At 36.7% G+C, this 15,957-nt stretch overlaps 3 protein-coding genes across 5 annotated transcripts; 2 read left to right on the top strand and 1 right to left on the bottom strand.

The window, feature by feature from the left end:
• Positions 1–860: 860 nt before the first annotated feature.
• Positions 861–5,588, top strand: LOC109219697 (coiled-coil domain-containing protein 97). The gene is made up of 3 exons (XM_019384170.1): positions 861–1,094; positions 2,535–3,073; positions 4,831–5,588. The coding sequence occupies exons 1-3, from the start codon at positions 905–907 to the stop codon at positions 5,083–5,085; spliced, it is 984 nt and encodes a 327-aa protein (XP_019239715.1). The 5' UTR covers positions 861–904; the 3' UTR covers positions 5,086–5,588.
• A 345-nt stretch (positions 5,589–5,933) lies between these two features.
• Positions 5,934–12,005, top strand: LOC109219698 (casein kinase II subunit beta-3-like). 3 transcript variants are annotated; one of them, XM_019384173.1, is made up of 5 exons: positions 5,934–6,433; positions 8,975–9,193; positions 10,192–10,286; positions 10,361–10,526; positions 11,492–12,005. In XM_019384173.1, exons 1-5 carry the CDS (start codon positions 6,199–6,201, stop codon positions 11,620–11,622), a joined length of 846 nt encoding a protein of 281 aa, XP_019239718.1. In that variant the 5' UTR covers positions 5,934–6,198; the 3' UTR covers positions 11,623–12,005. The 3 variants fall into 3 exon arrangements, with proteins under 3 accessions (XP_019239718.1, XP_019239716.1, XP_019239717.1); XM_019384171.1 differs by having other exon boundaries at positions 10,177–10,286; XM_019384172.1 differs by having other exon boundaries at positions 5,935–6,433; positions 8,978–9,193; positions 10,177–10,286.
• A 703-nt stretch (positions 12,006–12,708) lies between these two features.
• On the bottom strand, positions 12,709–15,378 carry LOC109219699 (60S ribosomal protein L37a). Its single transcript, XM_019384174.1, has 5 exons — positions 15,272–15,378; positions 13,884–13,923; positions 13,435–13,523; positions 13,217–13,299; positions 12,709–13,086 (listed from the first exon to the last, which is right to left on the bottom strand). Exons 1-5 carry the CDS (start codon positions 15,272–15,274, stop codon positions 13,023–13,025), a joined length of 279 nt encoding a protein of 92 aa, XP_019239719.1. The 5' UTR covers positions 15,275–15,378; the 3' UTR covers positions 12,709–13,022.
• Between the last annotated feature and the right edge of the window lie 579 nt (positions 15,379–15,957).

Genomic DNA, 15,957 nt, shown 5'->3' with positions numbered 1-15,957 from the left:
AGAAGAAAGGAGTGAAAGGAAGAAAGAGTAAAAAAATCGTTGCTCTTTCTAGAAATTGAATGAGTGTTCTAGAATTACAAATTATAGAACTTACCTCCTATAATCCAGAATTGTTGAGTGATATGTGAAGAAAGGAAAAAGAATTGGATGTATATATTGTAAAAGTGTGAAAAATCTGAAAAATCATGTTTTTGGGACTCCAACGAAGAAGGATTAGTGGGTTAGGAGTTGAGATCATGGGACAACATCGTGGGTTGTTTGAAGTTCAGACCCCTTAGGGTTTAGAATTTTACATGAAAAGGCACGCATGAATGGAGTTGATTCCTTGTTGGTAACTTCTTAAGTTTTATTCCTTGTTAGTAAACTAATTTTAAAGAATGTAAAAAAATTGATATATTTATTTTTAAACATCCACAATCGTAACTTCCTATTCCCGAATTCTATTCCTTTCTTTGTAACTTCTTTGTTGGTAAGTTAATTTTTTTAAAAGCAAAAAATAAATATTGTATTATTTTGAAATTCAAATGTAAAAGTAAACTAATTTTAACTAAAATAACTAATTATGTCCTAAAATTGCCATATGGCATTTTCTTCACACGACACATGGCGAATTCTCACGGCCGACTTCTTTCTTTTTAATAATAGATAGATTCTATTCCTTTCTTTATAACTTCTTTGTTGGTAAGTTAATTTGTTTAAAAGTAAAAAATAAATATTGTATTATTTTAAAATTTAAATTTAAAAAGTAAATTAATTTTAACTAAAATAACTAATTATGTCCTAAAATTGCCATATAGCATTTTCTTCACACGACACGTGGCGAATTCTCACGGCCGACTTCTTTCTTTTTAATAATAGAAGATACTGGTCGCAAACTGAAATCAAAATCTAGGGCTCTGTAAATATGAAAGTGGAGGACTCGACGTCTATGGCCAGAAGTTTGAGTAACCAATCCATGGAGAAAATATCAGACAGGCTTTCAGGACTTGATAACCTCTATTTCCCACGCGCTCAGCAACCATCCGCCTCCACTGCCTCCCAACGGAAATCCCTTCTTCTGGACCTTCTCACGCGCGACGTGCCGCTTTTTTTAGGTACTCTTCCCATGTCTATATACTCCATTAATATGCACTTTTGCTCGCCATATGTGTGTATTCTATGTGGCTGATAGTATGCAGTTAACTTTAACTTCGTGGCCTAGCCAGAAATCTGCTTAAGTGGCTTTTAGTTCATACATTGTGATGGAGCATTTTTTCTTTCTATGTAGTCTATACAATAGCCTTAATTTCGAAATTTCTCTTCGGATAATTACAAGTTTGAAGTAAATAGGATAATTTAGATTTTAGAACCCCTCCCCTCTAATCCAGCACTTTCAATTATCAAAGGAGACAACTTTGCTTATTTGAAATTAGAGAATTTCTTGTTGAAGTATGCTTTTCCTAGAAGAAATCTTAGTAGTGGCATTAGACCTTTACCCATATGGATGTTTACGTTAGCAGCGGCGGAGCCAAAATTTGACGCTTAGGGGTTCAGGATTCTAGCCTTTTTGAGTTGCGAGGTTCTAAATTTACATTTCTATACATATTAAATGGATTTTAAAGACAAATCCTGAGTTTGGACCAAGGCTACTGGGTTGGCGGAACTCGTACCTTGGTCTCTAGCTCCGCCCTTGTTTGTCAGAGTTGTCAAAGGTGAGAGGTGCAATTAAAGTGTGATCTCCAGCGGTGACAGGAACTAATAAAGAAATAAGAAATAAAAATATATGTAATGCAAGGAAAGATCATTATAAGCATAATACTCCTTTAGACAAAAGATTGAAAAGCTAATAATGGAGCGAAATATATGAGGTAAAATCTCGGTTAGTTAAGTTCAAAACAATTTTGAATTTTTGATATATACGTAATGATGTAGTTCGAAGTACTCACTTGCAAGTTTTCTGATACTGAATTTTTAATTTCTTATTCCTTAATCATTATAATATCTGGTGCTATCTTGTTAGAAACAAAGACCATGAGCCATGCGGCTCATGCCCTTTTGGCCTGGTGTGACTTGTGAGTGCCACCAAAGTGGGGCAAAGTATCCAACATGAGCTTCCCTCCTTAAGCGAGCCTTTTACTCAGCACTGATGTTTGTTCACATGTTGAAAGCCATTTTTGAGAGATTAAAGAATTGACAGACAGGAGAGAAGCCAAATATATAAATCTTAAAGAAAATTGTGGGAAAACGTAGGTTATTATGCTCCAAACTCATGCAACTTTGTAACTTCGTATCGACTGAAATTGCCCCAGTACTTACTCTCTCTTTGTATGTTCTAGGGTTCAGCTTGAAAATTCTTAGGTTCCAGTAAATGTGCTTATATTTGATTCGCCGTGTTCTTGTGGGATGTTGACCTCACTAAAGGCCAGATAGCTAGTTTGCTGAACTTGAAGTTTTTAGCTGAAACATTATCTACATTATTTTTCTGAATAAAGAACATTATAAACATCATTAGCATGTGTTTCTAAATATATCTTTTTTTATTCTTGGAATCTCAGAACGTTATGGATCACAGTTAACATCAGATGATCTTAATGAATTTGAAGCGTTAAAAAATGATTATGAAATCAATTGGCATCTGAATCGTCTGCGAAGTGTTATTAGCCCAACACAAGAAGATTTGAAGTCCAGGTCAGTTAAGATTAAGAACAGACGGCGAGCATATCTGGACAAATTAGTAAACGATGGACAGTACTTTTCAGAGGACGCAATGAGGGAACGAGAGCCATATTTGCACCATGAGTATGTTGGGAAGTTCCAAGATCCAAGTGGGAGGAGCATGGCAAGACCAGGGGAACGATGGTCTGAGACTCTGATGAGGCGGTCAGAAGAGGCAATGCTTGTTAAAAAAATTAGGGATGAACAGCAGAGACGAGGTGTGGCTCAAAGTGATTGGGTAGGATTTGACAATCAGGAACTTGAAAAGGTGGAGGAAGAGGAGGAAGAAGAAGAAAGCGAGGAGGAAGAAGAAGAACAAGATGACGAGGAGCAGGAGCAATACGAAGGTGAAAGGGACATCTCAGCTAATAGACAAGAGGTAGTTGCTGCACCTTTTCTCTTTTTATAGATAGTATACCAAAATATTTGTTCTGTCTGTCTGCTGGTTAATTTTAGTTGAAATGCTAACTTGCAGGTTAGTTTTTGGAGGGTGTTTGGCTAAGCTTATAAGCGGATGAAACTGGTTTAAGCACCTTTTGGCTTATCTACACGTTTGGTAAACATCCAAAGTGCTTATAAGCCAAAATCAGCCACAAGTCATAAGTTGGTCACCCCTAATTTATGGCTTTTGAGCTTACAAGCTCTTTTAGTTTGTCCATGACTTTTGCTATTTTATCCTTAATAATATTTTATAATTCATTATATTTTGTGGAAACTTTAGGGGTATTTTAGTTGTTTTAACAAAAGGACAGCTTATCAGCATTTTTTAACCAAACATGTCGACTGCTTATTACAACACTTCTATCTGAACACGTAGCTGCTTATTTATAAAATCAATTTCAACACTTAAAAATGCTTTTCAGCATTTCAAGCTTATCAGTTATCTACAATCAACTAAACTAAACCAAACTGGCTCTTAGTAGGTATTCATAGTTGTCTCGTATCTGGTTATTATAGTGCAGTTACGCCGAGGAATTTATGGGGTTCTGGTTATTTAGTGTACACGATGCATTTTAAGATGTAGACAATCATGTAACTCTGAACAAGCTAATTCAAGAGTAACCTTATACAGTGGCTATACGGAATGAAAGAAAATAAATTGGTTATGTTTTATCGAATCTGGAAAACTATTTTTATATTTTTGTTATGGTTGAGTAGGAATGGGAACATTGGTTGGAGGTACTTTTAGTAATGTGTAGGGGTTACAGCATAAGGAGTTGCTCTTGTAGTACTTTGCCTAAAGTTTAGAAAGTTTTAGCTAATGAAGCCCAAGTCTTTGTAACTTCCGACCCACTTATCTTTGCACTTTGCCCTAAGAGTTAACAAACTCTGGAGAGCTATGAAGTTATGCTTCTTAATTGCAAGTTTGAAAGTCCTACAAGGCTGCCTATTAAGTTGTGCCAACTTGGGTTGGGAGGGGGGGGGGGGGGGATGTACTATTCGTAGCTGTCTAACTTAAAGCGCTGTCTTTCCATTGAAATTGAGAAGTAAAAGTGTGTGTTGAAAAGAGTGTATGATTTTTAGGTCACTTCAGCTGAAAAGTTGATGTTTTAAGAGCTTATGGTGGAAACCTTTTATGAGATCTCCCAGATATCTGCTTGTTGTAAAAAGCAGAGTGGAGGTCATCTTTGTGCCTTTTAGTTTCTGGTGTGTGGTGCTTTTGCTTGCTCATAATCGAGTTCCTACGTACACTTCAGTGAATTAAGGCCTTCTTCAGTGAATTAAGTCTGTCTCTTGCTTAACATGGGGGCCAAAGGAATGCCAGGAGATCCTTGCATGTTATCTTTTTCAAGGATTTTATGCTGGTTTCACCCCTCTCCTTTCTCTGTGCTTTTGCCTTCATATTCCTGGAGGCTAAGTGTCCAAGTATATCTTGTATAGGGCGCGTCACAATTTTCATTCTCAAATCACGACCATTATTTCCTTGTTTATTGACTCATTCCAGTTTTACTGAAGCTGTGAAGCTCAAGTTAGAGATATATTTTGGTTTCGTTGCCTGCATGTTTGCATGTCAGTAGTACTCTCACAACTTTTATTTTTCAAAATATCGTAGATCATTTTTTTTGTTTAGCCTGTTACCCTTACTTTTCCTACTTATCAGTGAATGATCCATTCCTTTTCCTATCAAATTTGAAGGTTCACCCAAACAACCTTGATGCTTCTAATGACACGCCATCTGAAACGAGAAGACCTGCTGTGATGGAAACTTTGTCAACGGAGGAGATGCAAGAACGAATGGACCAGTTCGCTTACATCATGCAGCAAAAGTTTTTATTGGGAGAAGATAGTCTGGATTACTCAAAAATTGACGAGGATGAGACCTTGGATGATCATTGGATGAAAGAAGAAAATTATGATGCTGAAGAAAAGTACTTTGATGATGATGACTGAGCTTAAATACTGACATGACGTAGGGTGTGATTTTTGTTTTTGACATTATACAAGTTTCTACCATGTATATGTTGTTAGCCTTTTATGCAGATATGCTTAGGTTTTGTGGCTGAAGGCAGTTTTTGTAAGGGTTGTCGATGGCTAGGATTTGGTTCTTGTAGTTGCTTCCGAGTTCTGAGCCATCTTCTTGTGTTAACCTTACAGTTTCTTGATTTCTGGGAGTAGCTAGTAAGTTTATATTACAATTCACACGAGAGTGAAAGAGACACTGAAATGCTAACTTAGCAGCCACACAAGAGGAGGATAGAGATTCTTGTCAAGATAAGTGACATTGTGCTCAAGTCGAAGAATTTGGAATTACTTTGATAGCAAGGAATCTATGCCAATTGATAATTAGAAAACTTAGTGATTTGAGAAGCTTCCTTGTTTGGATTGATTTTATTGGTCTCTGTACAATAACTGACTTTATTGGACATATTTGTTGTTTGGGAGTAGGGATTGTACATGTTGATGTAGAGTGAGTGGCTGCTACTCCAATTCCATACAAAGATTTGAAAAGCAAAATTACTCGATACATGTACGAGCGAGAAGTAGCAGATGGCATGGACATCGCCATTATGAAAAAAACTGCATGACTATTAAGTCAACTTTAATCACTAGTGCTCTGTTGTTCATCAAAGAAATAAAATAGAAAGACGATCAATTTAATCCCTGAAATTACAACAATAGGTTACATTACCAAATTGACATGCACAAAAAATTATTCAAATTACTACAGAGTCCCTTGTGAAGTAAGCAGTGACAAAAAATACACGTATACAATCGCACCAAGATAAAATCCCCAAGCGACAGTATACTAGCATTACCCATCCGAAAAAATCGTCTAAGCAAAGCTAAGCTCTTCCCGCCGGTATATTATCACCTTCTCCGGTCAGAATTCCCTCTTTTTCTATCTCTTCAAAAATCACGGATAAGCATAAATTAGAGAGAGAAATGGGATAACACTCTCCCTTCATCAAAAAGCCTAATTTCTCTCTCCTCGTTCGTTTTCTCCGATACCGAAACCCTAGGGTTCGAGTGATTTCAAGCGTCGTGAAAGCTGAGGAGAGAGAGATGTACAAAGAAAGGAGAGGTGGTGGTGGATCGAAGGCGGAGATGGGACATGTAGTAGGTGATAGGAAGAGATTAAATGAAGCGTTGGATAAGCACTTGGAGCGGTCCTCTCCTTCTACCTCCACTACTACTGTTAGGTGCACTAACGGCAAGGATAATCGCTTTTCCATTTCCAAATCAAAGGACCAGCTCAGGAACTCTGCTGCTCCTCCTCCTGATAATAAGTGCTCTGATGGTATATATATACACACACAGACACACACTATACTCCTTCCATTCCTATTTTATACTAATGTTAATTGACTTGCACAGAGTTTAAAATGCTAATTTAACTCATACACACACAAACACACATGTATGCACGTAGTTTTTTAGATAGTATTAGTGATAGTGGAAAAATATATAATTTTCTTTTGAAAATGGAAGAACAATAATAGAGTGATGGTTGAAAAGTTCAATAAGGAAAATATCACCACAAAGTTTTAACATTTGGATAGTTTAAGGAATTTGAATTCTTGAAAGTTGTGAAAGTTTGTATGGAAATGGAGTAATGTTAAACATTTTAGACATCTCAAAGTGGAATTAAAACATCTTTATATAAGTTGGAACAAAGTCTTGAGCACACCTCGACTAATTCCATCGCATACCTGCCACCTTCCACTAGCACAGATATCGGGTAATTGTACCCACTAAGGTTTGGGTAGATAGGAAGAGATCACTGAGATTTGAACATGAGGCCTCATGGTTCTCCCCCACTTTATTAACCACTAGGCCACACCCTTGGTTGCGGTTGTTGTTGCTTTTCTTTTTTCAATGTGTGATGTTTGTTGGCCTCTAGTGCACAATTTGAAATTTAGTTTAATGGTTATAGGTTTCAGTTGGAAAGAGCATTGATAATCAGAATCACATTTTTAAGGCATGATGTAAACTTGAGGAGTTTACAAGTGTTAAGCTTTTTCTGCATTGGGGTACTGATGAAGAATGTGGCGATATCGAAGCTTCATGTGGTCGTATGTTGATTCTGGTGCTAGTCTTGTTGTTATTATAGCTTCAGGGTAACACATGTCTTTTTAATCATTTTAATGTCTGAACTCTCTGGATGACGAGAAAATAAAAAAGGTGTGAGTTGATTGCAATGGCATAAGCTTTTCTGGAGTTCAATTGGTAGAAGCATTAATTCACCATGTTAGAGACTTGGTGAAAATAAAAGGATGGTTTTATTGCAGTATCACCTATCCATTTGTTATGTATGGATGAAATTTTTAATGGTAGTTTTACGTAGATGATATGCATGTAGTCAGTGAAACAACTCAGGCGAATATTCAAGGATGAAAAATATTTGGAGGCATAGGAGATTCGTTTAGCTATAATCAGTGTAACAACTCCAGCGAAGCTTTATGTTTTTTTTGCTCTTTTTCCTTCTTTTGACATTTCTTAGTGTGGTGGATCATGGATGGGCATCTGTCAGTCGAATGAGACTACGGCATGCCAGTCATTTTATATCTAATTGTTTTCTTTGAAGGTTTCGTGATTCATTATACTAGAGGGTTACAACTAAGGTCCTGATGTAGGACATATACCAAAAAAAAGTCCCTGATATAGGACCCTCATGTTTAGTGATTGACTGATTGTTATGGCATTTACCCTTAGAATTTTCCAAGTTCAAGAGAATGGTCACTCTGAGAGCTAAAAAGTTGGTAACATGCAGTGACTGTTTATTAATGAACATTTGAGAGGATCACATGTCTGCATTTTTTGCTCCTGATTCCCTGGCCGACTCCCAGCCTAATTCTTTTTGGTTATATGCTCAAAAGAAAAAAGGACGTCAAATAAACCTCGTCTCCTCTACCCAGTTTCCACTAGTCAAACTGTCAAACGACTCCAGATTCAAAGGTATTGTTTCTAATTTTCAAACATTTACTAAATTTAGAAATGCATCTCCAAAGTACAGCACTTCCAAAAAGAGATTGAAAGCGTGCTAGTAAGTACTCGTACCCAATAACCTAAAAGGTGCTAGGGTCAATTCTCATCCATGTTCCTCCCGTTCCCTTCTAGTGTTGCTTTTCATCTTCTTGAGCCGAGGGTCTATCGAAAACAACCCCTCTACCTCCCCCAAGGGTAGGGGTAAGGCCTGCGTACACACTACCCTCCCAAGATCCCACTTGTGTGACTCCACTGGGTTTTTCGTTGTTGTTGTTGTTGGTCCTCCCATTCCCATCCATGCTCTCAGCTAAACAAGAAAAAAACAACAATAATAAATTATAATGAAAAATGATAAAATCATACACAAGTAGAACATCTTAAATTAGCTTATTCCTCATGAGTGAACTCTTCAAATCAAAACTAATCCTTCTTTTAGTATTTAAAGTTGGTAAATATAAAATCTAAAGAAAATTTTAATAATTTGAAACTTTTAATTGGCTGGTTTGACCAGTCAATCCATCAACTAGGTTTTGATATAAATTAGTTGGGATCAGGCGAATGAATCATCTGTAGTTTTGATAATGCGACTTTCAAGTCAAAAATGTTATGTTCGATAGCAAGTGTGAAAACTTTGAGCCGAGCTGTTTAAGTTGGACTGCCATAAGTGTGAGTTATTCAGATAATCAGACCTTTTGATTGTCAGTTTATGATCTTGTTGCTGGAAAATTAATTGTAATCCATAAGCTATTAGGATAAGGGGATCATAATTTATAATATAAGTTTCGTTGAGCAGGTAAATTGATTTTTCCTAAACCTTCATGTTAAAGTTTGTGCTTGTGTTTCCGTTTTGCAGCAGAATCTGAAACAGACAGCGAGGCATCAGATATTAGTGGTTCTGAAGGAGAAGACACTTCATGGATCTCATGGTACTGCGGCCTACGTGGGAATGAGTTTTTCTGTGAAGTTGATGATGATTACATCCAAGATGACTTTAACCTGTGCGGTCTAAGCAGCCTTGTTCCGTATTATGACTACGCACTTGATCTGATTCTAGATGTTGAATCTTCTCATGGTGAGTTTTGTGTTTTCAGATTGGAGCATTTCTTTCTGCTCTATGCGATGATTTGCACGTCTGAATGCACGTTACAGTTTCTCTTGCTGTCATGATTGTCCATTAATTGATTGGCCTGATTCGTTTCTCTCTGTTCTCTTAGTTAGCATTTGTAGTTAATGAAAATTAGACAGACCATATTACTAATGGTTTTGCATTTAGAGAGATTTGTTTTCCGTTATGGATCTAATAATTATGTTAGCTGATCCCTATCAAAAAAGTAATTATGTTAGCTGATATTTGATACTCTCTTAGGTCGAATGTCTTAATAATTTGTCTTACGTGCATATATTGTAATCTGCATTTGATAAGATGATTGTTGAATTAGTTTGCCATGTGTATTATTCTTGTTGTACTAGTATGCATCCCTACGGCTCTTATGCGTTGCTAGTTTGAAGCAAATCATGTCTTCTACTTGAGAGTTTCAAACGACACCAGAGAGGAACGGCATCTGCATTTGAATTCTCTGAGAAGTAAATGTTGCATTGGTGACTGGTCAAATTAAAATAGCTCCCGAGCATGATGTACTGAAAATGAGGACTGGTTTGCTGAGTTAGCTTCCAATATAATTTTGTAATCTAGTGATAAACTTGCCAAATGAACTAACCTACAGTCAAAGAAACATAACATTGGATTTTTAATAAGAATTTGTTGAATGTAAACATCTTATTTTGGATATGAAGTGCTGTTTAGAGTGGACTATGTAATCAGTATTTTTCTTGTATCTTAGAGGAGACCTTTGGCCTTCTATAGTTACAACTACTGTAAATTTGAAGATTTTTTTCTGTATAAGATTATACTGGCAACTTGATGCGAGAAGCATTTCTCCATGCCATAATAGAAGTCAGGTTAACACCAATAGGATTTAGAAAGGTCCTAGGCCTGTTATCTTGTGATAGTTTCTCAAAGGTCCTATGATCGATGAGAATGCCTGAAATGTGTAGGTGATATGTTTACAGAAGAACAGAATGAACTAGTTGAATCAGCAGCAGAGATGCTTTATGGTCTAATACACGCTCGCTACATATTAACAACAAAGGGACTCGCTGTCATGGTAAGAACTTTTTGTATCATCGAATAATATATGCTCTAATAGCTATAATAATTGAACATATCTGGTCTTTTCAGTTAGAGAAGTACAAGAATGCTGAGTTTGGGAGATGTCCAAGAGTTTACTGCTGTGGACAACCATGCCTCCCTGTTGGTCAGTCAGACATTCCTCGACAAAGCAGGGTGAATATATACTGTCCTCGATGTGAAGATGTGTATACACCTCGGTCAAGATATCATGAGAGTATCCTTTTTGTTCAACTTTGTTATTACTTGATGCAACATAGTTTAGTGCAAACAATATGTTGAAATAGTAGATTTAGTAGTCTGCTTTCTTTCTCCGGGTATGAACTCCTCCCTTGAGGAAGGCCCCTGTTGTGTCAATTCAACCCAGAGGGTATAGTTACTATAATCAATAAGAAGCATAGTAAAGTCCGTGTAGAATAATAGAATCTCTTATTAGCTTATGAAGGAAGGGAGCAAGTGTAGCTTTGAAAGCAGCAAGGAGGCATTACGGAAAACCTAGATTCAAGGTCAGAAGTAATGGAACAAGACTCAGAAAACTGAACCCTTTCTCTAGCAGCCTCTTGGCTTCTTTCTTTATGATCAGTCCAGGCCAGTAGCTGCTCCTGGCTCTCGGACAGTTAGAGCACCGACAAATAGAGCGAAGAGTCCATAAGGAAAAGAGCCAAGGCTTGTCGTAGATAAGAGTTGTATAAGATAAGTTTGAGTCTTATCTCTTATTCGCGAGAATTTCTTCTCTCCGGTCTTGTCTCCTCTCTAAGTGGCTGCACACACCTGTTTTACAGATGGAGTCAAGCACGAGACGGGTATTTACTTGTTCCGGGAAATTTGGGATGTTAAATCCACCATAGAGTTAGCAGCCAGCATTTTGTCATGTTAGCTTTTATGGGGTCTCTTAGTCCCATTGGGGGTTTATATGCACTAGAAAATATAGAGAATCTAGTTCTTTATTATTCTATTTTTTTAAAATTTTGTATACTATTGACCTAAGATGAGCTTAAATGGAATCACATATCAGTGAGGATTCTCAGAGCTTACCCCAACTTGACACATTTGAAGAGGGAATCAATCTGTAAACACTGTTGAACATTTACTACCAAGTAATGCAGTGATGATATTTCATTCTATTTTCCATTTTAGCATCTATAACAATGTTGCTTAAGCATTTCCTTTACTGTGCCAAAGACATTGATGGAGCTTATTTAGGAACCACGTTCCCGCACCTATTCTTGATGACATATGGACACCTCAAGCCACAGAAGATTTCTCAGAGCTATGTTCCCAGAGTGTTTGGTTTCAAGGTCCACAAGCCGTGATCCTGGTTGTGACCTACTGGCAATTGTATCCATATTAATGTGCTAGGAGGTAATACTTTTAATAGCACATCTAGAATTACTAAGGTTCTGTTGTAGGTTCTCTGTTCTCATACAGGCTTTCGAAGATACTGTAACGAGTTAACTTGAGCTACTTATGTATGGAGATACTTTCCATGCTAAAATTTGTGGGTGAGAATCTCAGACTGCATTACATACTTTTTTGTTGTCCGAGTTTTATGTCAATGTACAACCATGCATCATAACTTCCATTTTCCATAGATTTCGTACGCGGCACGTACGATGGACCTTTTTCAGCTTATGGTTTCACCTTTAGTCTGTGATTTATGTCAAAAGGAGTCCTTCAAATATTATTTTCATCACTATCACACTGCGCTCTTGAATAGTTGTTATGATGTGTCTATAAAAGCCTTTACTTTGATTTTCCTCGACTTCTGCTTAACATTATTTTTACAGGGTGAAAGGGGGTCTTGTGTGCTGAAATAATAATTTTTCATATTGTGGCCGAGTCAGTTATAAAAATTGCAGCCTCGAAGACTTTGGTTTAATGGCAAATGTATAACAGCTCAGGATGTGTGATAGGTGCACATAGCAAATTGAACGCCGACCTCACTGTTACACTGAGTTCGGTACTTAAAATAGAGAAGGGTAAAGGGGCAGACTCATTGTCCATTAATTTTAAAAGCTTAAAATATAGGGAAAAATATTAGTCGCCTAACCAATTGTTGCAAATTCTTGTGCATACTAGTAAAATTAACTTATGGTTCAAGTTCAACCCGTAAAAAGCCTTTTCGCTCAAACCAACAAGTCAAAGAGAAGAAAATCAGTATGCAAAAGACGTTGGCTTCCTTTGTAGATCAGTGCACGTGTTGTGGTTAATCTTAGAAACTGGATGATATTGGTCGAAATTGGATATTATTGTAACTTTTTTTTTAATTCATCTTACTCTATGGGCTAACTAACTCGGATATTATCTATCAGTCACTAACAGTCAATCACCTGAACTTGGATGATCAAGAATTTATGATGTTAAATCATAAGTTTTATATCTCCGATCATGCGGTTAACTTTTGCATGCTAACAAAATCACATTCCAGTAAAGAATCAGTGCATCAAATTTGAAGCCACAGCTCGTTTATCACTAGAAAGCTGCTGCCCAACACAAGTGAATGTAACACAAACCGGTTACCAAGTTTGACCATATTTAATGCATCCAGATAACTCTAAACTTGACTGCAACAAGAGGCAAAAATGACAGCAATCATCTCAGATTAAACTAGGTTTTTTCCTACAGCAGACTGAGCTGGTTCACAGCCATCAAAAATTCACGAGGAAAACAACGCTGATCTTGAAACAACGTTGGCATAAAAGATAAAACGTGCTCAACTCTCAGTCTGCTCCCTCAGTCTGCGAATTGTGCTCCTAACTGTCACAGCACTTGCAGTGCTGTTGCAAAGGAAATAAGAATTAGTTAACAATCGCAAAAAGTGAAATATGGTGTTATTGCTAAGAGAAAAAAGAAATTATTTGACAACAACAAAAGGGGAAACTATGAACACATTCAAAGAGTAATTACTTCAATGTATATGCGCCACCAGCTTTTACTTTGCCACAATCTTTGCAGCCCCATATCCCCACTGCCTTTCTCTTCACAGCATACTGAACATAAAAATAAGAATCCGGTAAGCACAACAAGCACAATTTTAAAGCAGACTAATGCTCTGTAAAGAACAGAAATGCAGAATTGCAGCACAAATATGGTAAATATCACATTCCTAAACCAGAAAACCATACCTTTCCGCAAAACTCACAGAAGTACTTGCTATGCTGGCTAACCTCCATCTTCTTAATCTGCTTCCGCAGACTAGCACCATAACGGGTGCCTGAAAATAGAGAGCAAATCAAGTCAGGGAGGACAACTTTATCAAGAATTAAAAGCACATAAAATTTCAACATCAGAAGACATGCTAATCATTATCTTACATCACAGGAAGATGTAAAGCTATAGCATTCCGTAAAAGTTCTCATCATTTTAGCCACAAGAAAATGGGAACTAAAACAAGTTCAGGAGAGCACAAGTGGTCCTTAAATTTACCAAACGGACCCAACAGCTATAGAATCCGAAGCATAAACAGTCAAGCATAGCCCTTAATAAAGTTACACTTAGAAATGCATGAATTTTCATAAAGACAAAGGTGACCATAAGAAGGAAAATAAGAGGTAATAAGTAGCCATATACATACCATACTTCCCAACTATTCCAGCCTTCTTTGTCCTCTTAGTCTGCAGCAAAGATAGTATATCAACTTCAAAATTTGGCTTTGAAATGGATAACTTTGAAAAGAGCTTAACTGAACAGAGTTCTATCTACACTTGGCTCAACAAGGTCTAGATCTAGGTCTTCCATCCAGTTGTAACCATAGTGAATCCATATAAACTACAGGGTAGCTGGCCTCTATGTCAGTTTTTTTTAATAAGGTAATTAGGATAACATTAATAGGCATCAAGAAGATGCAGAGATTACAAAAGAAGGGAGATGTCAGCTCTAATATAAAAAAACTATCATAAGACTAAGGAGCTGACAAAATCCAAAAACATATCAGAATATTTACCAGTGAATGATTCACACAACTAAAAGATTAACCAAACATTTAGCCTCTATGTCAGCTTTTCAATCATAAACAAGTTGCTAAATGCAATAATTGACTTCTCACAATGCAAGCCATCTAACAGCAGCCTCAGTTGGATATACTATCGGAGAAGACATGGTAATAATGCAAAAGAATCAATATCTTGCACATGTTACTGTTTACAGTATCTCAATAGATTCTTCAGCCTGACACTACTAGTGCTATATGAAACATAGTTGATCATAACATGGTAAAAAAAGAAATCTCACTTAGCTTAGCAAAGAGCCAATAAAAATTACACCTTATCAATGTGGATCTCGTTTTATTTTGTGAAATAGCAATAATATGAACTGCATGTACATGGCGCTACTTACACTGGCTCAACTAGGTCAAAATCTAGTTCTTCTATCGAATTGTTACAAAGTGATCCATGAAAAATACAGAGTGGCTAGCCTCTATGTCAATATTTCAATCATAAGATAGTTGCTGAACTGCAATATCTAACCTCCCAATGCAAGCGATCTACCCGGCTGCCTCATTGGGATGTACTATTGTGTATTGAGAAGAAATGGCAGCAATCCAAAAGAATCGCTGTCCCGCATGTTACTGTTTACAGTATAATCATTTAAACTTAATTCCAGCAACGGCAATTCTCAGATGAAAGTTAAGAGACAATTTTGGCATACCCTAATGTGTCATATTCAAAGCAGCGAACTTATTCGCTTATTGAACTCATTTCATAAAATATAACTGAACAATTATAATTTTATTAAGGAAAGTATATTTATACTAAGTTCATAACCATATCGACAAATATTTATGGCGCTGTGGCATTCTGCAGTCGCTAACTTAAAAATCCGTCTATCCAAACAGAACTATGATAACCCTTCTGAACAAGCTCTCAGTAACTCATAACACAACTATACTCGCTCAAAATAAGGGCGGAAAAGTCACAAAAAGAAATGAACACCAAAAATTCATGCATAATACAAAAAGCGTACCATATTCGCTGTGAATGGAGGTTCCCGAACTTGTGAGAGGGAGCAGCTGTTGCTGAAAGGCGATGACAGAAGAAAACCCTAGCCATCTCTTCAGTTCGCCGTCTTATACCTTCAAGCAAAGTAATCAGTTTCGCACTTCCGTTAGATCATTTGTGGATCGGGTAAGGATTGGCCCATTTGGATGATGTTCAGATTGACCCAAATCGTTTTGGGCCTCCGAGCATATAAAGATTGATTTGCAAGAATGGCCTTCGAAGTAGGTTATCTTGAACTTTAGTTTTAACAGGTGTTACCTGTCTTACCCCGTGAATATCACTTTTGATTTTTGGCCTTAAAAGTTTGCTCATAGGACAAGTGATGGTCAAAAAATTAAGATCATCTATCTTCATTAGGTATAATTTGCTGAGCTTATAATTATATTTTTGGGCCGTCCAAAAAAATATTACCCGATACATGAATATGTTTTATATATTAAGTATAAACTAGTCTTAGAGTATCCGCTCTGCGCGTGTAACTTGTCTCAATAATATTAAATTTTTAAAAAAAAGTCATATAAATATTATTTTAAAAATTATGTTTGAGTTATATAACAAAGCTAAAAGAAGAAAGTGTAAAATCATGAAAATAATGATAAATGTCGATCCTATTTAATTAACTCAATAAAGAAAGAAGCTCTACTTCATGAA

This window comes from Nicotiana attenuata, unplaced genomic scaffold, assembly GCF_001879085.1.
Source record: "Nicotiana attenuata strain UT unplaced genomic scaffold, NIATTr2, whole genome shotgun sequence".
In the NCBI taxonomy this organism is placed as follows: Eukaryota; Viridiplantae; Streptophyta; class Magnoliopsida; order Solanales; family Solanaceae; genus Nicotiana; species Nicotiana attenuata.
This window is presented reverse-complemented; position numbering and strand designations above follow the sequence as displayed.